Source organism: Poecilia reticulata, chromosome 18 (genome assembly GCF_904066995.2).
Source record: "Poecilia reticulata chromosome 18, P_reticulata-male-v2, whole genome shotgun sequence".
Lineage (NCBI taxonomy): Eukaryota > Metazoa > Chordata > Actinopteri > Cyprinodontiformes > Poeciliidae > Poecilia > Poecilia reticulata.
In genome coordinates, this window is record NC_088847.1 from 2,244,540 (window position 1) to 2,271,183 (window position 26,644).

The following is a 26,644-nucleotide window of genomic DNA, read 5'->3' on the forward strand; positions in this document are numbered from 1 at the left end:
TAATCTATTTAAGGCTTTTCTGTAGAGATTAGCCTAGTTCAGACCGTTGCTTTCCGCTAAATTAAATGATTGATGGGAGAATAGCCATACAGCATATTGTTGTCGTCCTGCGTCCCTGCGCCACCGCGAGCTACCACCAGAGGGGGGTTTCCCCAGCTCCCTTCCGACGCCCCACCCCACGGGTGTGCCACCACGCACCTGCCGATCATCAGATCATCATCAGGAGCTTAAGAGGAGCCACCTGACAACACTTCCTCGCCAGAGTGTTGATATCCGCGGTAACAGAAACTAGTAAGAAGGCCTTGCATTGTTAATTCTGCGTGCTCTAACTATTCCATCTCCTCGCTCCAGGTTAAACCGAGTCTGAGAGCCGGATCGAATCCGAGTCCTATCCATCCGCCAGCCGGACCCGGATTTCTCTGACGAGCACCCTCGGGCTGGTCCCTCTCTCCCTCAGCTCCCCGGACTGGCATCGTTCTGGTTCCTGCTCCCCAGCCCTGACGTTTCTGTTCCGCCTCCCGTCCACAGTTCTCCGGATCTGTTTGTTAATAAACCTTTGATCTCGAGCTTTCTCCTGAGTGTTTTGCTGCATGTGGGTTCAGTGTACTTCTAAAACCATGACAGAACACTCTGGCCAAGCGAACCTAGCAGACGCACTCAGTGAGACCCTCGCAGAGCAGCATTCACTAATCCAGTCTCATGAGGCTGTGCTACGATCCCTGAGTAAACAACAAAACGTCACGAATCAGCGTCTAGAGTACTTGGCATCTCTACTCCAGAAGCAGCAGCCCGAACAGACGCCCTCAGCGGGTGACAAGACGCCTCCTCAGCCAACTCCTCAACCCAGTGTGAGCGCCGATTACCGGGCGCCCACTCCGGATAAATTTTCCGGGGAGGCCGGAGGGGTTGGTGGATTTTTACTTCAGTGTTCGCTGGTTTTCCACCGCTCCCCGCCCTCCTTCCCAAGTGACGATGCCAAGATATCCTTCGTTTTAGGTCTCCTAACGGGCAAGGCGCTCAGGTGGGCGGAGGCGAGGTTTACGGACCCCACAAGGTTTGGCTGCTCCTTCTCAGAATTTGTGGATGAGCTCAAGCTGGTCTTTGGGAACACTACCGATCAAGCAAGTATTTCCCGTCGTTTATGGTCCCTTAAGCAGGGGCAAAAAACCGTGGCAGAGTTCTCGATCAAGTTCCGCACTCTAGCAGCGGCTTCAGACTGGAACGGCTGCGCCCTTAAGAGCGCATTTTTTCACGCACTTAGTGAGGGCATAAAAGACGAGCTGGCTCCTTTAGACGAGCCCAAGACATTAAATGAGTTAATAACTCTCGCCACCCGCGAGATAACCGAATCAGGGAGCGCCGAAGCCAGAGGCAGGAGAGGCAGCCTGTCAGATTCCCTGGTTTAGCTATTCAGCAGGTGTCCCAACCCGCGCGGCCCGGGGATCTGGCACCCGACCCAGAGCCGGAGCCCATGCAGATTGGCCGTACGCGCTTGACCCCGGAGGAACGGCAGCGGCGCAGAGAGTTAAATCAGTGTCTGTACTGTGGCAAGCCGGGCCATTATATTGCTTTGTGTCCGGTCCGCCCAAACACGAAGGTCCATCAGTCAGAATGGGGAAACTGATGGGCCGAACTCGCTCACCAACCCCTTCCCGTTTTTTACTCCCTACGATCCTGCAACTCAATAACCAGTCTTTGTCCCTCTCAGCACTCATAGATTCAGGCAGCGAGCAAAACCTCATCGATCAATCCCTAGTCGAACAGTTTAACATCGAAACAGTAAGACTTCCCGTCTCATTCGATGTTGCCGCATTAAATGGGGGGCGTCTTCCCAAGATCACTCACCGGACCCAGCCGCTTCAGTTGGTGGTTTCCGGCAATCATTGTGAGACTATCTCCTTTTTTGTTTTTCCCACCACCCAGTCACCTCTGGTTTTAGGTCTCACCTGGCTACAGCAGCACAATCCCCACATGGACTGGGTTAACAACCGTCTCGAGTCGTGGTCCGCTAACTGCCTCTCCTCATGTCTCCAATCCGCAGTCCAGCCAAGTTCTCCGTCGGCCAGCGATGAGGGGGCGGATCCCGCTTACATCTCCCTGGTTCCGGCGGAATACCACAACTTAAGACAAGTGTTTAGTAAGGACAAAGCACTCTCTTTACCCCCCCATCGCCCTTACGATTGCGCCATCGACCTTCTGTCGGGTGCGCCTCTTCCTTCCAGCCGTCTCTTCAATATTTCTCTCCCCGAGCGCCAGGCTATGGAGAATTATATCAGGGAATCCCTAGCAGCCGGCATCATCAGGCGCTCCTCATCTCCTGTGGGGGCGGGGTTTTTCTTTGTTAGTAAGAAAGACGGGTCCCTCCGACCCTGCATCGATTACAGAGGGCTCAACCGCATTACTGTTAAGAACAAATACCCACTCCCCCTCATTTCATCTGCCTTTGAACCAGTGCAGGAAGCGGCTATCTTCTCCAAGTTAGATCTCCGCAACGCATATCACCTCGTTCGTATTCGCCATGGAGATGAGTGGAAGACGGCTTTTAAGACTCCTATGGGACAATTTGAATATTTGGTTATGCCATTCGGCCTTTCTAATGCTGCAGCAGTTTTCCAGTCCCTGATCAATGATGTCCTGCGCGACTTCCTGAACGTTTTTGTTTTTGTTTACTTGGACGACATATTAATCTACTCCCGTAATCTCTCTGACCATCGCACGCATGTCCGTCTCGTTCTCCAGCGCCTCCTCGAGAACCGCCTTTTTGTCAAGGCTGAAAAGTGCGAGTTCCACAGGACCTCGATCAGCTTCCTGGGATACATCCTCGAGGCGGGGCGAGTTAGACCTGATCCCGAGAGAATTAAGGCAGTGATTGACTGGCCCACTCCCAACTCACGAAAGCAGCTCCAGAGGTTCCTGGGTTTCGCAAACTTCTACAGACGCTTTATAAGAAACTTCAGCCAGACGGCCGCCCCGCTAAACGGTCTCACTTCCCCTAAGGTTGCCTTCTCCTGGACTGATGGTGCGGATCGGGCCTTTAACAACCTCAAGAGGAGGTTCGCTCAGGCTCCCGTTTTGACCCAGCCGGATCCCCACAGACAATTCATTTTGGAGGTGGATGCCTCAGACACGGGGGCTGGAGCAGTTCTCTCTCAACACGCAGCCCCCGACGAAAAGCTGCGCCCGTGCGCCTTTTTTTCCCGTAGGCTAACCCCTGCGGAGAGGAATTATGACGTGGGGGATAGGGAGCTCTTGGCGATAAAACTGGCCCTCGAGGAGTGGCGCCACTGGCTGGAGGGTTCCGAGCACCCGGTCTTAGTTTGGACCGACCATAAGAATCTTGCCTACCTGCAGACTGCAAGACGTCTCAATACTCGCCAGTCCCGCTGGTCGTTGTTCTTCTCCCGGTTCAACCTTTCTATCACTTATCGCCCAGGATCCAAAAACGTCAAGCCCGATGCGCTGTCCCGCCAGCATTCTCCGGAGGATTCCGAGAAGGGACCCACCACCATCCTCCCACCTAGTTGCACCGTGGGTGCGCTCAGCTGGGGGATTAGGGATCTGGTGAGGCGAGCTCAACAGAACGAGCCCGGCCCAGGGAACGGACCTCCGGACAAGATGTACGTCCCTTCTAAGGTACGGTCACGTTTAATTAAGTGGTTCCACACCTCTAGGTTCGCCGCCCATCCTGGAGTCAGCAGGACGATAGCGCTCGTCTCGCACCGCTTCTGGTGGCCCGCCATGCACAGGGACATAAGGGAATATGTTCTAGCCTGTCAAGCATGTGCCCGCAACAAGCCGTCTCATCGCCCGCCGGCCGGCCTTCTCCAGCCACTGACCATCCCAAGGCGCCCCTGGTCGCACATTGCAATCGACTTTGTAACGGGGCTTCCCCAATCCCAAGGTATGACCACTATACTCACTATTATCGACCGCTTTTCGAAGGCTTGCCACCTTGTTCCTCTCAGAAGGCTCCCGTCAGCATTTCAGACGGCGCAGCTGCTCGTTAAACACGTTTTTCGCCTACATGGAATACCTACGGAGATCCTGTCTGACCGGGGACCGCAGTTCACGTCACAGGTATGGAGGCAGTTTTGTCGCGCCCTTGACGCCAAGGTGTCACTCACTTCAGGTCACCACCCCCAGTCCAATGGCCAGGTGGAACGCCTCAATCAGGAACTCGAAGCAGCCCTCCGATGTGTCTCTTCCTCCAACGCTTCCGACTGGTGTAGATTCCTGCCTTGGGTAGAATATGCCCACAACTCGCAGGTCTCCACGGCAACAGGACGATCCCCCTTTGAGGTTTCGTTGGGTTACCAGCCTCCCCTCTTTCCGGAGGATGAGAAGGCCATCGCTGTTACCTCGGTGCTTCAGCACATCAGGCGCAGTAAACGCATCTGGTCCTCCACTGTCGCGGCTCTCCAGCAGACCGCCACCCTCAACTGCCGCTCGGCCAATCGGAGACGGACGCCCGCGCCCCAGTACCTACCTGGGCAAGAGGTATGGCTCTCATCACGTGACATTCCTTTAAGATCTGTCTCTAGGAAACTGGCTCCCCGCTTCATCGGCCCATACGTCATCGAGTCAATCATCAGCCCCACGGCCGTGCGCCTCCGTTTCCCTCCCAACCTCCGAGTTCACCCCACGTTCCACGTCTCCCAGGTCAAGCCTGTCATCTCTAGCGCCCTATGCCCTCCTGCCAGACCCCCTCCACCCGCCCGGGACCACCAAGGAGGTCCGGTCTACACAGTTAGCAGAATCATGGACGCCCGTCGCCGGGGACGGGGGTGGCAGTACCTTGTGGACTGGGAGGGTTATGGTCCCGAGTATCGTCAATGGGTTCCCCGTTCATTTATTTGCGATCCTTCCCTGATCGCCGATTACCACTCATCCCTGCCCTCGACTTCATCTGGACCGCCGGGAGGCGGTCGTTAGGGAGGGGGTGATGTTGTCGTCCTGCGTCCCTGCGCCACCGCCAGCTACCACCAGAGGGGGGTTTCCCCAGCTCCCTTCCGACGCCCCACCCCACGGGTGTGCCACCACGCACCTGCCGATCATCAGATCATCACCAGGAGCTTAAGAGGAGCCACCTGACAACACTTCCTCGCCAGAGTGTTGATATCCGCGGTAACAGAAACTAGTAAGAAGGCCTTGCATTGTTAATTCTGCGTGCTCTAACTATTCCATCTCCTCGCTCCAGGTTAAACCGAGTCCGAGAGCCGGATCGAATCCGAGTCCTATCCATCCGCCAGCCGGACCCGGATTTCTCTGACAAGCACCCTCGGGCTGGTCCCTCTCTCCCTCAGCTCCCCGGGCTGGCATCGTTCTGGTTCCTGCTCCCTAGCCCTGACGTTTCTGTTCTGCCTCCCGTCCACAGTTCTCCGGATCTGTTTGTTAATAAACCTTTGATCTCGAGCTTTCTCCTGAGTGTTTTGCTGCATGTGGGTTCAGTGTACTTCTAAAACCATGACACATATATTATAATGTTTATATTGCTTCCTATGCATGAAAATCATCATTATTGCTATCAGCTTCAAATTCAGATTGATTAGAAATCCATTTTTAAGTTGGTCGGCCACTTTCAGACCAGTAACTATAAGAGAGGTGCCACTCCCTTACACACTCTGAAGAACATTGCATATTCTATTGCTGGGAATGCTATTTGCAATGATTGGCTTGCCAGAAATGCAACAGGACAGAAGCAACTCACAGCCTGGGGATCCACTGCCACTGAAAAGAACTTGTTGATGGAATGGAAATTGAGCGATCAGCTCTGACCACCACTTGATCATGTCTGGCGTCAAATGTCAGATATTGTGAAAATTATGCCTGGTGTTGTTTTATTGTATCTGGTGTTGTCAAGTTGGATTGTAAATGTGTCTGTTGATATTAGGAATTTGAAAGCCCTACCTTCAACACCCTTTTAATCTGAAAATCTACAACTTGTCTGTAACTCACAATGCAAGCCTTAGTTTTTTCAGATTTAGCTGTTTACATCAGTGGTTTAAACACTGTATTGAAAACACAAAACAGTGCTTCACTGTGTTGCTCCACAAATGGTGTTATGACCTGTTTTTGTGGTGATCTGTGTTTTCTGTGTATTTAGTTTGAGGTTTTTTTTGTACTTATTTAGCTCTGATCCCCTGTGAGTCTCTGTGCCATCATGTCCTGATTGTTCCCATGTGTTTTTCGTTCCCCGATTACCTTCCTTGTGTATTTAAACCCACATGTTGTCTTTGTCTCTTGTCGGGTCTTCGTCATATGTCTTTCTCTACGTCAGTCTTGGTTGTTGGTTTTTCTCGCGCTGCTCGAGTTTTCTGTATCCTTGTGGAACTTTATCATTAAACCTGTTCATTATGTCATCCTGGGCTCGTCTGCGTTTTCCTCACCACCAACCAACATACATCATGACAGTTTTACTATACAAGTGAACTGAGCTCTGTGCTCTTTACCTAATTGGTCATCTTCAAGGATTTAAGGATTTTCTATTGTCTTCTCTGTGATGTCCTGCTAGTGTAGAGTAAATATGAGTAAATAGTTGTCTAATAGTGGCTTTGTTGAATAATTGGTACTGAGAATTAAAGTATCAAATTTACATGCAAAGATAGTTTGACTGAGACGAGAACACATCTCTTCTGAGTGATGAAGGCGTTTGTGACAAAGTCTCGTTTAAGGATGAAATCACCAGATTTATAGAAGCACAGAAGATGAAGAAGCTCCTGCTTCAACCAGCTCATTCCAGACAAGTACACATTTTGTTTGTAAGAAAATTGGAATTTTTTTTTTTTTTTTTTACAAATGAATTTTTTGTAAGAAAATAATTTTCTTACAAAGAAATTAAGATAATGTTTTCTTACAAATAGGGTAAATAATAGGTTCTGGCCCCCATGTTCTTGTCTCAAGGTTTCCCAGACAAATGCCTGGATTCCATTCCAGATTGTTCATCAGTTCAGTCAGCCACCAACAAACCTTCAACAACTTCCTCATCCTTCTCCCTCAGCTGGCTCCAGTGCTGTGTTCAAATCTGTTCCATTCTCCTCTGTGTTCCCGGTCATCAAATCAAACAAATCCTCTAAACAAATTGCTCATCAGTGCTCTGAGTCAGTCAGATCTTCCTCTGAACACACTCACTTCTCCCTGGCAGACATTTCTTCTCTGGAGAGATTGAAAACACACAAGTGTTTGCAGCATTTGGTTTAACTTTAGCTCACATTACTAACCTCGGCTCACCGGCCTCCATCATCCTGGTTTACCCAGACCCCACATCTCCTGACGCCTTCATCATTGAACTTTTCATAAATTTTGCAAATCTTTAAACGTTTTTGGTCTAATGAGAGTATCCTTCAAGTGGGTCAGACAAATATCAAAAACAATAACAGATGGTAAGAAATTTCATGTTACAAACTCAGGACCAATAAAGTAAATATGAACATAGGATAACAGAACAAATAGCTTCAATAGTAGGAATAATTGTTTAAGTTCAGTTCGACAGGTAAAAGGATTTTAATATGTAACAAACTTTAGTTCTCGCCTGAGAGCTCATGTTGCTGTGGTAACAGATCTAAGACACTCCAGTTCATTCTGGGGAATCCTGAGATGTTCCCAGGCCAGAGGGGATTTATAACCCAAATATATTTTGGCCTCAAATGAAGCAACTAAAACATGTTTTGATTAATTTCCAATGTAACGATAATATGATCATAAATTCAACTTATTTTCTTTGTCTATAAGATTCCATCATGTTTTGTCTTTATAATAGCAGGTTTCTTCTTTGATAAACCAGCCTGTTTTTTGTTTGTTTGTTTGTTTATGTGATGTTTTCTGTTAATAACTGGATAACATTTTCTTTTAAGCATTTTTCTCTGTTAGAAGCTTTTATGCAACGATGTCCTTCCCTTTGGTTCTGGAACATATTGCTGATTCCTGGTATTTTCCCAGTGGCAGAGACCCCACAGATTAAAATAATAATTGTTTCCAGTAACATTTCCACTGACTCCTCCTTCTGACTGCTCACTTCCCCAGAAAACATGCCTCTTTCTGTGACCTAGACTCACTGATCCACACCAAACTCCTTCCCTTTACCAAGACTCAGGTGGTTTAAAATTAATACCTGCTACAATTGCTGTCCTGCCCATGAAACCTTTGTCCAGATTGAGTACCATCAGCAGTCATCTCTGTTTTCATTTCCATCTCCTCTCTGTATCATTCAGTAGTTCATTTATACCACAACCACTTCTAGGCTTTCTGGTGTTTCAAGTCAGCCAGTCTATATCAGTTTTTCCATTGGTCTCCTCTTACCAAGTCATCAAACTGTTTCCAAGCAACTGAAGCCATGTGCATCTATTAAGTCTGAAATATGGAATTATTCCTAAATGTAGCACTCTCTGAAACATCTCAAACTCACTCATCTCCGTCAATGTCAAGCACTCACAATTCCAAATGTGCTTCAACAACCTGCCCAGCTATGTTACAGCAAAACTGTTTCCATTAGAAACAACAGAGACATGTAGGTATCATTATACACAGAATTACTGAGTTTACAGGAGGCCGGAGTGGTTGGAAAGTAGAACAGATTTATTTTTATAACCACAGGGTTCTGTCAGAATAAAATGCTCTTTTCTGATGCAGCTTCTTATCTACTATGATTTTCTACTTTTGCATTATTCTAACATAAAACATCCAATCTGCAAATCCTGATTTATTTAATTCAAAAATCTTAAACCTATCTAGTTTGTATCTTCTTAAAATAAGCTAAGTATTATTAAAGTCCTGTAGAGAATTTAGCAAAATTTGGTTAAGGCCAGTTTTTTAAAATTAGTGCAAAAAAATGTATTTGCAACGTTGAATACTAATGGAGGACCAAAACTGACATACTTAAAAATAAAAGCATAAATGTATATATTTTGTTTTTCCTTTCCTTTAAGCATTACATTAAATACATGTAGTCGTGAAGACATGGAAAACATGGAAAATAATAATACTTGACATTAAAAGAAGAAACTTGAAAAAAAAACTTAATGGTTGTACCTCTGTGTATGTATAGCACTTACAAAGCAAGAAATTATTTAGGTTTATGCCTTTAAATTTACACAATTATTCCAATTATTGTGTATTAATGTCAATGATAAACATGTTTGTATGAATACAGCATAGGGCAATAAGAAGTAGGGTTGTCAAAAAATAATCAATATCATCACCTTCCTGTAATTGATACTAGCAAAATTAATTATTCAAAGATACTTGTGCATCAAAATTGATGTTAACTGGTATTTTCCTCCAGTCCCAATGGCACATTTGCCCTAATTATCACATTTCTTCTAGTTACTAAAATCTAGTAGAAGTACAGCGATAACACACACTGTCCCTCTCCTTCTCAATGAGCTGCTATTGGGAGTTTTAAACACTGCAAACATGGTGAGCACATCCAGAAAGAAACACCAGTGACACTCTTTAGCTGACAAGGGGAACACAACGTTGTTTATTGGTACTTTACCTCTGATGCAAAAGACAGGAAAAAAATTCAAACAAACAATGCCACATGCTAGCTGTGCCACTAGATAGCTATCTACCTACAGACCCCATCAGCTGTATTCGCCATCAGTTAATTCTTTTTTTCCAGCATCCAATGGAAGGTAGGAACTTTGATCCCTCACCCTAAAGCAAGCCAACATGGGCTTGTGCCCTTTTATCAATTTGAAGCTGTTGGGATGTTTTCACACCTGCTAACCCGGTAGACTCTGCTTGATTTGGGACAAAATCGCAACATTTGTTCCATTTTCATCTGCTGCAGTTCTCCTTAACACTACACTGTGTTAAACCAACAGAACCCTTTAGAAGACCTCTCCCCCCCATTATCTGTGGTGGGGCTACACCAAAATCCACTAGAGGAAACATAAAAATATCTGAAGAAGACAGTAGTTGCAACTACCAAAGTTTGAATACGCATTTACATCTCCCCAAACAAACTGGACTGTCCAGTCAAACAAACCAGACTTTGATTAAAGTGGACTAAAGTCTGGTGTGAACAAAACATTTTTGCAGACAGTTGTTTCTTTTTAACCTTTTTCTCATCCCCTGGGTTTTTCAACCTAAAATAAAGTTGGTGTTAAGAGACACCTGTTTCTTATTTGGTTTCTTATTTGCCAGAGAACTCAAAGGAACACGCCCTCTGAACAACCACTGGAACTAACATGGTGGAAAAGCCTTTTTGACTGTAATAACTTAAACATGAAATAGCATTAGGCCTGTAAAAAACATTTTATACAAGCTAAAACGTGTAGTTTATTGAGCATGCACACTACCTTAATCAAAAACACAGATTCTTAGCTTTCAGCTATGCTCACACTCTCAAGTCACATTATTTTTGTGTCAACTAGCAGATATAATCGCTGAAGTATAATAGCCAGAAGTTGTTGTTGTCAGCTACCGTACATTATTTTTGGGATTATCTGAAGCCGAAATCTAAACAAAAGTAAACTGCAGAGCCACTGAAATTTTGATTCATCTCATTCACTCTGTTGCCATTGTAAATTCAGCTGGTGGCTTTCATAATTTAAAGTCAAACTACTATTAGACCCACACTTCCTAACTAAAATCTGCACATGTGCTTTCCATGTTTTATGTGATATTGTGGGTTTGATGAAGAAATAAAGTGTGTACTCAGGTTCTCTCTGCCTCCAGGCTTAAAGAGGCCCACTTAGGGAGTCTCTACACATTTGATTCTGATGAGCACACAGCAGACCGAACTCCCCTTGCTGTTATCACAGAAACATCATAGCCTCAGCTGGCCTTGAGCCTTGTTCTGCATGATCACCATGGGACCAGCCCGTTCATCCTGATTAGCCTTGCTTCACGTTGTGCCAGAGCAGGGCCGCTTACACGCTTCCTTCTTCTATTACAAAGAAGTAAGTAAATCCATAAGCTGTGACTCAGGATTAATGTGATTTTTATCTACCTTGAGGGAAATATGAAAATCTTCAAATGATGTTGGTGGAAACCATGGTGACACTTTCAGAGAAGCAGAGACACTCCGACATTATCAACAGAGCATCAGGGATTCAGGGAGCTTTGCTGAGAATTATACGGAGTAATGCAGAGTCGATGCAAAAACGAAGCAGAATGATAGATGAGGGGACATGATTAGTGTTTCCACTTCTTTTGCCTATATGTTTCATCTCTTAATCATTTTCACAGTCCTCATGTGGAGGGCAGAGAAGGGTACTACTGAGGGTACAGCAATCTAGGATGTAGCAGAAGGAATTCTTACTGATTAAGTTGTACTTGTAGCACCAGCTGGAGGTCACTGGATGAGAGCACGATTTCCCCTCTGGCCGGATACTTGTCCTGTTGAAAAATGAAAAGGGAAGAGGTTAAGTACACTCACATTCACCAGTCTTCTACAGTTGATACTAGAAACAAGGGGGCAAATAAGCATTTGCACAATTAGCATTGAGAATTAGAAATCATCAATTTCACACTCTTAAATGTGGCTTTCTAGAGGAGATGTAATTTTTCAGTTAGGCAGCACTGTTAGCATCACAAAATGTACCATACTATAGTCACTATAGTCAACTGTTCTTAAAGTATTCGTTTCTGTTGAACTTTTTCACTTTTAGTCATGTTACAGCCACAAACAATGTGTTTCATTGGCTTCCAATTTGACAACAGCTGGTCAACAAACCTGACTGACAGACCAGCAAACTGTTGTGAAAAGCTTCCTGTTCTCTTGTATCACTTCCCTTCAGAAATTGTTAGGTCATGCAGTTTCTCTTTCTATAGCTGGAAAAACCACAACAAGAACATTTCTGTCGAGTGGGACAGAAGTGTGAAAATGGTGTCCATTTTCACACTTCTGGATTCACTTCTGGATTCCAGAAATGTTCAGGATGCTGCGATCTGACAAGCCGGCAAAGAATTTGAAAAGCAGAGATGATTAAGATGTCAAATATACCTAGCTATTGCATTTGCATTGATTTTCTTCTATTGTTTTCATGTTGCTATTGCTGCATTGATCTTACAACATATGTTTTTTACAGTGCCTTACAAAACTATTCAGTGTAATGTATTGTGGTGGTGAAGGACTGAAGTGTAACATCAGTACACGGATTTGAAAAGAGTTAATAATTTAATAAACTGAATATTAGTCACACCTGAGAGAACACAAGAACCAGGGACGAAGGCAACCTGAGAACAACAAACGATCGGACAAGTGAACAGAAATACACACATTTAAATACTACAGGGAGCAACTGGAAACAGGTGAGAGCAATCAACAAAAATACACACAGATGTGGATCATGACATTCAGGGCTCTAAACAATTTGTGTCTTAATTTTCTATAAGTGCGTCAGGACTAACATTGTACCCAAATATCAACCCTATCACATTTAACATTATACAATTTCCCTTTTTCTTAAATTACTGTCCATAAAGGCAATATAGACTAGTTAATGATTGATTAACAGTTTAGAAAATAAAAAGTTACTTTTTGAAGCAGAATTCACCAAAGTGTTTACAGAACTTCAATGAGCTGTAATTTAGATTTAAAATTCTAACAAGACAAAATAATCAAATGAAATTAAATATGATTTTTGATTATGGTTTGGATTACTTATAACGATGATTTGTATTATTGTTGATTATATATTTTAGGGGCCTCCTTAAAAATGAAATGATGTCTCTCTAGGGGAGAAAAATAAAATCTAAATCTTAAGTACAGATGATTTAAGGACTCTGAATATCTCAAACTTAATATTTTATCATGTTCAAGTAATTTTTCTTCTGAAGAAATATTTTGGATGTGATGTGTTCATCTTTTGATGATGTGTTTCTGCAGCCTGCAGCCAGGAGATGCAACACCTGGCCAGAGCGTTTAGCGCAGCATTCTGCTTTTTCAGTTTCAATTCAAAATGTATCAGTACACAATGAGTGGCTCATTTACATACACTGTTAAGTTGCAAAAGCAGACATCAAGCTGAGGACGAGGAGAGTCCCAGGGCCGAACGTGCAGCAAGAACTTCCAAGAAACTTTGCACACCCTCTGATCTTTGACCCCAGACAGATACACATGGCTGCAAGGAAACAACTAGCTACTAAATCACCAACCTGGATTTCACCGCAGCTTAAAAAAGTTAAATATATTACTTTGCCTCACGGAAAGGCATCTCTATTTCACTTTTTACTCCACTGCTTCTCCAAGAACTCCCAGGCTTACATCATTCATCATTCTTCAAAATGATGGTTCAGAGGTTTCTCTGAGTTTGTTCTGCTTTATCTGTACATTTGGTGATCAAAAACAAGTTTGATCTAAATCCTCACATTCCCTAGGCTGAATTTGTTCTAACAGGCAAAGTATTTACATTTTAATGAAGCATCAAGGATATATGACCTTTGTAGTAACATGTAATACTCTGTCGCCTGCGTAGAGACATACATTTTAGCAGGGCCGTGCAGAGACCACTAAAGGGGCAGGTGCTCAAAAAAAAAAAACATCCAACCGTATTTTAGGACAGAATATTAACAAAGCCTCTCAGCTTTTAAAGTTAAATAAACAATGATAAATTACAAAATTGTGAGATATACAATCAAAGCTAAGGAGAATCTCTACATACAGCATACAACTATGCATATGTAAGATATTTTATTTCTTTCTGCAGGTCTATTTTGTTATAGGAAAGTATTGCAATATTCAAACCCGCAATTTAGTAAATCAATTTAGTAAATATGTAAATCAGAGCTGGACCACCAGACATATTTTCTCTTTACAGAATTACACTATTAAAAATATAAACAAGTCTTTATGTCGTATTAGCTTCGTTGTGTTGATGCATTTTGATGTGCTTCAATTTTCCGCCGCAGCACGCCAACTTCCCCATTCACTCAGTGCGTTATAGTTCCACATCGCTTAGGATTTGTTGTTGCGCGTTTGCACACTGTGAAGGAAAGAGGAGACCAGCTGCACAGACAGGCTGCGAAATGAGATGCAGGTGATCGCTATCGGCAACAAGAGCCAATGATCGCCGATCACCGATCATGCACTTTTTCACGAAAATCAGGCCGATTATGATTGGTGACCGATCGATCGGCACACCTATATATATATATATATATATATATATATATATATATATATATATATATATATATGTAATATCACTGCCTTCTGTTGTGAAGGCAGTGAAAGATTTCTTTGAGTGTCATCATTCTGTAACAGATGTTCCTCTGTGCTGACCACACTTGAAATCATAATAGAACTGAACTCCTTTTCATATATTTTCAAGTTCATAGTAAGATGTGTTTGGAAAAGTCAGCCTCCTAGAATCAAAAGTTCAACAAATAGTTTCAATGATGTGTTTGTACTAAAAATGCAAATAAATGTTAGAAGAAATAATCTTCCAGCTGCTGTTATAAATGCTCATGGATCATTCATGTCTTCATTGCTTTTTAGTGAAAAGTGGGTGAAACTAGGCCATGAAATGGTTGGAAGGACTACTGTCAACTCTGGTGCAATTTCTCCAGTCAATCATTCAAGCAACATGAAGACGGTGCAGGAAAGGTGTGAGCGGGTGAAGTATTGAAAGCACAGGCAATCACTTTGAAAACTTAAGAGAGCCTGAAGTGTGAAGGGAATGGAGGGTGGTGGGAGCTGAAGGATAGACAGTTCAGGGTTAGGCTTCTTTGTTACAGTGGAAAAGTGCCTTGAAGGATTTTCTTCTACAGTATTGTGAAAGCTAAATGACATTAAGTGTTTCTATAATTAATCTCTGCTAAAGCTGGCATAATGAAACAGCTCCTGTAGTGAAGGGCAGTAGAAGGATGAGATGAAGACGGGGACGGGCGCAGGCAGCAAGGTATCCATTACTGCTCCACAAACCGAATCAAGATCAGCATGACTCACTTCCACTGTGGGATATAGGTAAGTGTGATACTAACGTAAACTTGCTAAGTTGTGTGAGTAAGCAACAAGACTGTTGCTGTATTGTTCTGACAATTTTTTTTATCTTATAAATCCTTGTGTTACAGGCATTGTAGTAAAGTCAGTATTCTGGTTTAGAACATCCACTAAAGAAATACTAAAACTGTTTGCATTAGATATCATTTTAAAAGCTTATTTCAGCTCTTTTACACAGAAGAAAAGCCCATGTCTTGGCAAAAACAACACACTGTCGTTTCATTACCCAGGAACTTCTATCAGATCCTTCATGAGGCGACAGCTGCATGCACTCTGGTTTCAGCTGGTCTGGGAAGCGGTTTGATGTGCCTCAGGATCTTGTGGCTCTGAAGCCACCTTGTGCTGAGACAGACATGGCAGTCAGGCTAATCACGCATATCAAAGAATCCAGAGCCAAGCTATGAACTACAGTAGCACCATTCAATTGTAAGTTTGTCAAGAAACACTATACTTCTATGTGCCTTTGATTATCAGTTGAACTGACTGTTTTTATGAATATGTTATGTTTTGCTGTTTAAGAAAAAGATCAATCATTCTAGTGTAGCTGAAATGACTTGTGCACATTTATTAAAAGCTTAATTTATTTTTATGTTTTTTTTAACTGTTGTCTCTTCTCTTTGGGTTCAAATGTTTTGCTCATCCTTGTCCAGTGAATTAGTCTTAGATCCATCTGGGTCACATGTGCAAAGGTCAGCAGTTGCGCTGAAGACCAGTCAAAACCCTACCGTCCCATTCAACACAGACACATACAGTTTAGCCCCAAATCGTTAATGCTACTGGCAGGTTTAAATGAAAGGAAATCTCTTACTTTGGTTCACTGTCTCTTGTAGAGTTGTCACAATGCCAAAATTTTAAACTTGATACAGATGCAAAGAAACATAGTTGATATGATTTTGAGCAGATATAAATGGGTCTGTTTATATTAATTTTGATGCAAATGAGTGTCTTTGAATGATTATTTTTTTCTAGTATTGATTTTATCAAGATGTTCATTATTTTGACATCCCTGGTCTCTCCTGACAAATCTAATATCACCATTTTGGAATCAGAGTCCAACTTAAATCTGATAGGATCTGGTGAATAGGTTGATGTCAAGGAGGCTTTCCAACCTTGAGACTTTAAGCACATCACCATAGATAATAAACAATATCAGAGGAAACTCACAAGAAGTTGCTCAGCAATAACGGTTTGATTCCTGCAATGACAATACATTATTTCTTCAGCAAGGTATAAATAATGTTCAACATACCATTTTTAATAAAATGTAAATAAAAAAACATAAGAAAACTAATCACTTTGATTTTGCTTTTTTCTTTGATCAGTTGGATCATCTTTATCTTTACGTATTACAAATAAGGTAGTTCTTTCATCTGCCTTTTCATTTTTAAATTGTAAGAATATTCCACTGTGAATAGATAAGGATTAAAATCCATTGTACAGTTACTTTATCACACAAGTACTACATTCAAGTTCAAAACTCAATCATAAAACATCATACGCTAAAAATCCGTGGGGGTCGAAAGTCCTAATTCATCCAAAGTCATTTCCATATGAATCAAATCCATTAGAGCCAAAAAGCCAAAATTTGTGACTCAGCATGGAGTATTTTACAGAGCTACTTCACAGCATGATGTGTCTTTTAAGTCAAATGAAAGTCCTTCTTGGCAACAGTAATGGCAGTGCGAACACAATCCCATCTTCAAAGGAGCAACAAATATACTCAATTAGAGCCATTCAAGCAGTCTAGGAACAAAGAGCTACAATTTCATAGTCACCAGTAACTCCTAGTATTTATTCAGTATGAAAAAATTCAGCACAATTTTTACAACCTTTGCTTCTGTTTGGGTAATACACTGTTATCCGTCAGCAAAATAAATAAGTTACACTGAGCATTAATTTTTTTCCTTCTTCAGCAGTTTGCAATGTCTAAAAGTTTCAACTACAAATGCAGGCTGGAACGGGTCAATAGGATGTTAATGCTGTTGACTTGACACATGAGGGGCTTTATAAGTAACATTTGGAACTTTGAGCTTACCGAGCAGCCAATGTTGGCCGTTTGCCATGTGAGGTAAAACAAGGGTTTTACATGTGTAGCAGGGAAATGAATTTCCAGTGATGTCTTTGTTTAGAGGCTACATTATTGTTTATTGATCATTTTGTCAATGCATGCTAATGTAGGCAGATAATACATTTTGCCAATAGCATATAGTACTTGCAAGAAAATCACCCTTTTCCATCAGAGAATATGGAAGAAACAGATGAAATAATCCCATTAATATTTTCCCCAAATGCTTTCCCAGTACTTATGAAGTATTATAGCCATAGAATGACAGCTCTACAGCAAATTATGTCTTAAATCTTTACAGTTTACTAGAGATTAATGTTTGGCTGGTTGAAGCTGTTCAACGTACCTTTTAATCAGTTCTGACAATAAATACGTATGAAAATAATAACTTGTTTCCAGACTCAGGTCCTAAATTGAAACAGATGCCCTGTGTGGAGATGACACACAGTGTGTGTCATATTCAGACACACTCTGGGACATATGATTAGACTATCTTTGCCTTCATTCTGGATCATGTACTTTATAACATCATATAATGTGAATCATTATATGATTCACATTATATGATGTGATGGTAATCATTGATTACCATCACTGTATGTTTAGTTTACACACCATTACTATATTCAACATTAATACAAATATAGGCTCAAAGCACAGTTACTTGAATGATTATGGATCAGTTCCTAATGGTGACATAGAGCTCAAACATAAGGATGTTTGTCTTTTCTCTTCCAAGTTCATTTTGCACAACTACCAGCTTCTCATTTATTATGTAAACTCGTCCTGATGCCATGGTTACTCATTGCAACAGATGTTAGTAACTATCAAAAATACAAGCAGAGGGCAAGGCACTAGACAGATGTAACTTCAAGAACAGCCTGGAGTTTGGAATTAAAATAATCTTCATTTAAACAAAAAAGGACCCTAAATATAAACCTTAACATATTATCACATACTTTATGAATACAGTGTAAAAATTATCCTTCTAGATCTAGGGTAGGCCAATGTTTAAGTTATGTAGTGGCAGCTAATAAAGGTTGTTTTTCTTTTAGATATGAAATTTTGCATGTTTGGTTTGTAAAAATATTGGGTTGAAGATGAACTCATGGATTCTTGCTGTTCCTGTTTATTTCAGATCATATGACCCAAAGTAGTGAACAAGATGATTTGAAAAATACTTGTTCAAGCTCCATTTTCCAAAAATGAGTGTTGCAGCTGATGTGAAACTGGACACCAGAAAATGAGAGTCAAAACTTCCCTGTTAGATCATGTAGGATGATTGGCTCTAAATACAGAAATGTTCTGATGATTCCAGGAAGGATCACAACAGCAGAGGACAGGATGGGTGGATACTCTGAGTAACAAGTTGAAAACTTTTACTAAAATAGCATATATTTATATATTTTTGTCTAGATGTGTGCATTGTAAAACATTTGAAGGTGGTTTAACTTGAAAATAAAAGTCCACCTGCTGCCTTGAAATGCTATTTAAGCTAACAAGAAAATTGTATTGGTTTTACCTCAGAAATGAAAGTTCATGAAGTTGATTTAACAACAAGAGACAAGATGTCTAAAGATTATTTTTAAGCTCATTAATATTGAATTGTGAGTTTTTACTTTATGCTGCAATTTTAACCAAATAATTATTTCACAAGAAAAAGCTTCCCTGTTAATTCATGTAGAATGCATAAATAACATAAGATTTTCAAAACTGCAAAACTGTCAGTGTTGAATGCTTGAGCTTTGAGGAGGATCCTACATGTTATGATCTTGCCTAGACAGGTCTTAGTACATCTTTAAGAAACTTTGGAATAAAAAGCTTCTCTGGCAGTAGATAATCGTATCACTGCTATCAAACTACAAAAATGGCCGAATGGGGTCTAGTGGAACGCTCTGTGACCAGAAGGGCTTAAAATGTCTCATTCACATAAAAAACAAAACAAAAAAAAACACCTCAGAACAGGGCTAAGCGGGGGCAAACAGGTGTCTATGGAGCTACAATAATGAGGAATTCAGAACAAAGGATTCCAGTTCTACTTTATATAGATCATATGTCTATATAAAGTAACTTACTGAACTGAAATAAATTTCAGTTTGGTTGAGAAAACCTCATTGTTAAAGGAGTTAAACATTATTTCCATTTATTTGCCTTTCTATAGAATTGAACAATTAAAGGCAGTTTAAGGTTTTCCAAATGTTTAACAAATGTGAATAATTTTTAATCTATCATCCCAGGTGGTCAAGTTTTGGGGAAAACCTCCAACAGAACTTTAAAGGGATCCTTCCATATGGTGCCAGTTCTCCAGCCTCATCACACAGAAACTTGATTTAACTGTTAAATCATCAAACAGTTATGAGATTTAAACAAATATTTTTACAGATTCATAAACCTTTTGGGAAACTGAAATGAAAATAGATTTATGGATAATAAATTAGTGAGCCTTTGTTCTTTCAAAACTGTACTGTATCCAGCTTCAATAACTTAGATTTCTGGATTTATTTATCTGTCTGGAATATTGATTTTGAAGTCCTCCTCTGTGTTTGTGACTATTTTTTCAATTACAATTGTAATGACCTCCCATTTTTAGCACTCATGCTGCTTTTCTTTTCATTCAAATCCCATCTAGAGCCAAGTCCTTGTATATTTGTAAAGTCAATGTGAGGTTTTTGTCTCAACTGAACACAGAGTACAGAGTGGAATCACACTAGCTGTAGGACCTTGAAAAATTGATAGCTCCATCTAAAAATCACTTCCATCTGTATACATAACAAAAAGCAAAACAGACAGTGAAATCGGCTCAATATCAGCCAAAAAACGAGTATCAGATTTTATTGGCCATCATGTCAGTTTGATCAAGCCTTTTCTGACATTGTACACTACAAAATAGGAAATAAAAATATAATTCACGCCGTTATCGCTGATATTGTATCGTATCAGTATCGGCCAATACTTCAATATCGGTACTGGATCATACATGAAAAAGTTGTATCAGGACACCCTTAGGTAAGATAGCACATAATGGTGGACTAAATAAGATCCTTTTGTTGGATAACTTGATTGACAGATGTGCTATGATTTGATGCTGTGGGACACAAAATAAGTACTGTTGTATAGAAAGTATCACATCAAACATTAGGCATAAAAAATCCCTCTTGACAGCATCATAAAAATGAAACTATATCAGAGAAACAAAAATCTTTAATCACAGGTTTTATTGCACCTGCAAAATAAAACTGAAAAATAGTTGAATTAATAAGTATGTCCATTAACACCTAACAGATGAGTGGTCTCTGTTAGATATGATGTTTTTAGACTATTTATAGGTCCTTTGATTTATGTGCTGCAGAAAACTGGACAGAATCGCAGAATTTTACACAATAAGACACACAGAATTTCACAGAATTTGCTGATATGGTAGTAAAAACCTATACAGTAGTTTCTGTAGGAGAAATCATTCAGGACACTTTGCTTCCTATATGTAGGAGAACTGCAGATTCAGAAATTTCCAGCAAGAAAACAAGCCGAAGCATCCAGCTAAAGCTACACAGAGATGGTTTGAAGACTACAAGGTGGTTGTTCTGAAGTGGTCCAGTCAAAGCCCAGACCTCAAGCTGAGAGAATTTTTGGCTGAACTCAAATAGAGTTATTCACAGCTGATCCCCCCCAGCCTGTCAGAACTGGAAGAGTTTATCTGGAATAATGGAGGAAAAATTCAGCTGAGCATCCTGACTGAGATCCACACTGAATGACTGCAGCCAGAGGAGCAGCTACTGAATACTGACTGAAGGGGGCAGTATTTATCAAATCACTCATCTTATGGTACATATTTTTGTCATTATTTTGTAGAAACCAATGTATACTTTAAAAGGTTTTTTGTATTTTTTTTTTATCAAAAATGGCAAATTTTGTTAACCATGACTGATTTATAAAAGTAATAAAGGGGTAATCCAGGTGTTGAATAGTTTTTATAGACACTGCCTTCCACTGCAATCCCTAATAAAAACCTCACCTTCATGATACCCTGAGCTAGAAAACTAAAACAGTTCAATACCTGTGGCCTTTCTGTCATGTTGACATTATTCCATAATAACATGGTTAAGCCCTGAATTACTGATCTAATCAGTATTTCAGCAAATAAGTCTTGTGTCTTCTGTTGGTGTTAAACAGTCACAATGCAATAGAAGTTTTTCTGAAAATGTAGAAAAATATTTTTCTGCTTTAACCTGTGAGATACATCAAGACTTCATTCTAAGCTTCTTAATATTATTTTGACTAACTTCAGATTCACCTAATCATCGCAGTAATTAGTCATAATTCTCTCGATGTCTGTAAGACAGTTTTGCAGGGCAGACCTTCCTAATATGAATAAAAATAAAACAGAATGTATTGTATTCGGGCAGTCTGATCTCATAATGCCAGTGGCATTTGTTATTTATATTCGTACACTCTTTGGTTTTCAAGAAACCTGCCAGTGAAACACATCAGTTGAAGACCAAAAGGTCTTAAACGTCTTAAACATCAGTCGTCATGCTGCAGCTTGACGACTCGCTCATCTAATGTATGCAAACAGACAGAAACAATCAGACGAGACCGTTCAAAGGGGAATGGGATACATCAGTTTAAGACCAGAAGGTCTTAAACTGATGTATCCCTGTATAGTCCTAAAGTCAGTTCCTTTTGAGGTTCCAGTTCTTCCATTTTGAAACAATCTTAACAGTGTGGCACCACTACGTTGAACTGTTGCATCCTTATACTCCATCCATAGCTGAGGTCCACAGTTCAAATGCTGAGTAGCACTTCCAGATCACAGCTCAGAAATAGATGTAACTGCGTTTCCCAAGTGGAAAAGGTTCAGTTTTTGCAGCCTGCTGATTGCTGTTTTAAAAACTAATAAAAACAACAAGAACCTCTCAGGGGTATGGATCATGAACCATTTTTAAGTTTTGATAGAAGCAGACATGCTGAAACATCTGCTGTGTGTCTGCACTCTGCTCCAAACATGATTAAAAACGGAGGTCTGTGTCAGCAAAATGTATTCCAAGTTTGCAACAGTACACTGTTGATGAGGTTTGGGGTGACTCTAATCAAGTTATAAAGCGCAATAGATATAACAAAAAAACTGGTTATGGTGGTTTTGCTGAAAATCACAATTTTGTAGCTGGAAGTCCTGTCCTGCCTTCCACACAGCAGGGCTGATAGTGGGGGAAAAATAATTTTCCATTCCCAACAGGTGAAGATGAGATGCCAAGTATGTGGCATTATTAAAAGGGGAAGTATAATGTAAACCTGAGGTTTTTAGCTTTACATCATATGATGTTATTCCCTCATCAAAAACATACCTGGAGTGTTGCCTTGATTATTTTATGCATGTTTGAGAAATCCTTGAATCTCCCCTGGCCACCATTCGGTGGTAAATAAACACTTGCTCATACAATATATTGTATGAGCAAAGCTGTGCCGTCGAGCTGCAGTCTCCAGCCGAACTTCCATCCCACAGACCAACCCTCCCTCACAACTCCCCATGCCCTTCCCCTCTCGTATATTCAGAGAAATACCTGATAAATATTTTATTTTTTCTCACACGTATGCCAGAGGTCCGGTACAGCACCAGAATGCTACCAGCCCTGACACAGACAGAGGTTGGCTTTTTGACAACAAAAACTAAGAATTAATATGGTATGAATTATTGGTTTGATTCCAGGGTTTTCATTGCATTTCGGACTGCTGGGGTGGACAGAGACGGCTCTGTGTGTCCCCAGATGCCGCAGCGTGACGACTCGCTCAGCTGGGATCTAATGTTTGCAAACAGACAGACGAGACCGTTGAAAGGGGAATGTTAAATAATAAACAATGCAGAAGCACAGAGTGTCGTTGTCAAGATGTTTAGTATTTGCAGCTTGAATAGTTTCAGTCATATCTTTTTGGTTTTTGAAAGTGGCTCCATTTTCTAAATGTGTTTTTGGCACATAACTAATTTATGAAATGAAAAAAGGATTGCATAAATATGGAGGTGGTAATGAAATAATTCATTTAGCCTTCGGATGAATATGCTGATTAATCTCTGGAGAGATGCTCACTCTCCTCCCTCTGACCCTGACTGAACACAAAAACTTATTCATCTGCAGTCACTCAGACATGTGAAAACAGAGAAATAAATTGTCCACTAGGATAAACAGCAACAGGTAGGACAGATGTTTCCCCCAAACTCCTTCATGTATTTTCATTTTCCATTAATCCCTGACAGGCAGGAGAAGACCACGTTTGTTCTGTGCTCTGCATGATTCTATCAAGCTCTGATGTTAATGGCCTGTTTGGATGCTCTGTCTGCTGAGACCTCAGAAGCCTTCCAGCTGAGTGGAAAATTGTTACAGCCCCGTTTTTTCTGCTTTCACTCCATCTTGCTTTCTGCTCATCGCATTATTATTTGGGCTGATAGGAGGGGGACCGCAGTGCTGACACTTTTATTATGTTGCTGTTGGTTTGGTCTTTTTCCTATCGATGCTAAGAAAAGTAGGTCAGGCGTTAATATGCGTGTTAACACTGAATCACTTTTCAGGCTGCGAACATTACATTACACGGCACGTAGAATGGGAAAAGTTACAACCTCAGCTTTAAAGAAATAACTTGAAGGAAAGCAACATTCAATAGCATCTCAGGGGCAAATTTTACTGTTAATATAATTTTTATTGCTATGCAGTAACGTTGGTTTTCTGGCTGTCTGCAGACTTCTCTGTGAAATCTTTCGTATGCAAACAGAGAGAAGGAAGAAAACAGGCAGGGGTGAGTGAAACTGGAGACAAAGAAAAGAAAAATAAGAGGATGCATAAAGGGAACCCAAGAGAATGGGGCAGAGAAGATATTTCTTTGACATGAGAGAGAAAAAGGAGAGAGTTGACGGAGCAGGAGGCCATTACTTGGCTCATACTTGTCCTCTCGTGTGCGAGCCATGTTAATGAGAGCCACATTTAGGTCAGCACAGCTTGGTATTTATTTCAACTCTTTTTTCTGTACTCTTTATTTCCTAAACCCCAATTTCTGGGAGGACAAGCAGTTTGTTGTTTGGACACAAAATAACAGCAATCTAACTTCGGAGGGAAAAAAAAAAGAAAAAAAAGAAAAAGAAGAAAATGTAAAACAAACTGTGATGAAGATACTGGCGCCTTCATGGAGTTCCTAATTCTGCTTGCAGAGATGGCACCCAGTGTGTGATGGTCAGAATCACTATCATTTGGTCTTAAAAAAGCTGCATGGAAGCAAACCTTTGAATCACTACTCAATCAAACACTCGGCTTCAACATATACTTAGAGAGCAACACAATAATAAAGGACCAGTGAAATGTTTGCTGTGCTATAGAGAGGAAAATTGTACTTGTGCATAAACACATTTTTCAAAACTAGAGCAACAGCAAAATCCACAGTGGAGCTATTTTTCAGTAGAAAGGCATGACAATGGGTATATTTGCCCCCTGTCTGCCCAGGGGGTCCAGAGTGAGGCGAGTGACTACATTCAGCCCTGCAGCATTAATGGATGGGTGGGAAGGGAACATGTGGAGAAGTTTCTGTTCTAAGATGACAGGTTGGGGAGGATGCAGCATCTACAGATGGTGCTGATGACAGAGGAGTTAAGAATGGACACTGATCAGGCTTTTCATGACCAGAATCGGTTTCCAGTTTTCACTGAGGTCAGACCTGGCTCTTCTGATTTTTTTCCACCCCCAAAGACTGTTACGCATATGTCAGAAGAATCTCAGTTGTGATTCCAAGTCTTGGAAATATTCATAAAGTGCAACATAAACTACAGAATCAGATCAAATTCAATGAATTGATTTAATGAACATTAAACACCCCACAACAGAACAGATTCAGAAACACATTGATGGCATCACACCCAAGGAGGATGTGGGTGAAATAGTTAAACATTCTCACTTTTCATGTTGTTCTGCTCAAAAACTGCTCTTCTGTGCATTTGTGTCACCAGTCTGCGAATGAGACTGATGTGAGTGCATATATCTACACGAACAAACAAGAACTTGTGCTGTTGAGCATTTTAATCTCACATACTCCGGGTTTGGGCTTGCGCTCAGCTCTGGCAAGCTCTTTCTCCGTCTCAAGCTTGACCCCACCGCTATGCTTCACCTGCTTCATACTGGCTCCCATTATGAAGCAGGTCAATGTCAAAGTTTTACAATGGATGATTAGAAATAGATCCAGTCATTGTCAACTAGCATCCTCAACACTCTTGACAATTTGCTATGTCATTATAAACATTACAGCAAAAATCAATCAATAAATAGATAATAGAAAACACAAATGGATAGAAATATAATGCAGCAAACTTTGTTCAAGGTGTTTTCTCATAACTCAGGTGTGTTTCCTTGGTTAATATGACAAAAGTATGCCAAGGTTTATTTTGCTAATTTTGGTGGGTCATTTTGAACTTGAATAAAGTTTGTTCAGAAAACCAAGTTTTTGAGGTTTTTGCCTTGTGTGTTCTGTGATTATTGAACTGGTGAGCAACAAATTGTTCAAAATGACTGTAAACTAAATTTTACTGTGTCATTACCTATGCTACATAGAAATCTGACACCCCAAAAACACTAAAGCTGCTGGACAGAGGGCTGCTCGGTTTTCTCCCTTGGTTTACTTCATGCGGCCTCACAGTGGTGAACCATCTATAGTTCAAGCATTCCTCATGAGGTAACTGTCCTATTGCAGCTGCCATACATACCACACTGGGATAAAGCATCTCAACTAACTCTGCAGAATGTTGAGAGGATTCTGATAGGGAATAAGGCTGATGATATCATCAAAACATGTAACTGTAACTGCAGTACTTTTGTTCAGCACAGTTGAATAATCATTCTGTAGTTTACCATTACAATTTTCAACTTGGAAAATTTTACTTTTTTTTACAATTTTCCTGACTCTTTCCTTCTTGTCTTTTGTCACAATATTTACAAAATGTGAATGAGCTTCAGCTTCATGGCCACTATAGACATTAAGTATGAGTATCAAGGACAGTCAAAGTCCATCTAGCAGCCCAGATATGGTATTGTTATTCAGAACTAGCATGCATGGCATTTGGTATGTACATTTGTACCAAACATTCCATCTAATCAGCTCTCTTCATAGCAATAATGCAAAAGTTTTAATATATTGTGCATTGTGGATGAACTGCCAGAATTACATTAGAATTGTTTTTAGCAATCTGCCAATTGTAACATTATCAAATGTACATTCTATGTATTGTAGTTCTATCCCCTTGCTCAGATGCATTGGTTTTGTTTTCCTCCTTTTCCTTCAAGATAAACTTTTCTCATCCAGGGATAAAATGATTACTGGTTTGAATTATTGGCAGTAACAAAGAATAGGTCCAGTTAGTATTACTGTTTGAAAATAAAATTACCATGAAAAACTATATTTAGTGACCACACTTAAAAAAAAATCAAAATTTCTTAGATTATACATCAAGTCCATTGTCTCAGATGCGTTGCAGCAGAAAGCTGTGAGCTCAGACAGGATATTAAACCACATAGTGAACCATGCTGTAGTTTGGGCTTTACAACTCTATAGGGAAGTTTTCTGATGATGTTTTGTCCTCACTGAGTGCAGAGTTAAGCTACAGGAGC

The 26,644-nt window shown here is 40.9% G+C and overlaps 1 protein-coding gene across 3 annotated transcripts in view; it reads right to left on the minus strand.

The window, feature by feature from the left end:
- Positions 1 to 26,644, minus strand: part of adam19a (ADAM metallopeptidase domain 19a) — a 182,697-nt gene that overhangs the window by 91,238 nt on the left and 64,815 nt on the right. For all 3 annotated transcript variants that reach the window (XM_081600059.1, XM_081600058.1, XM_081600057.1), the window contains exon 3: positions 11,264 to 11,340. In XM_081600059.1, the coding sequence (XP_081456185.1) occupies positions 11,264 to 11,340 (77 nt within the window). The remainder of the gene's footprint in view (positions 1 to 11,263; positions 11,341 to 26,644) is intronic.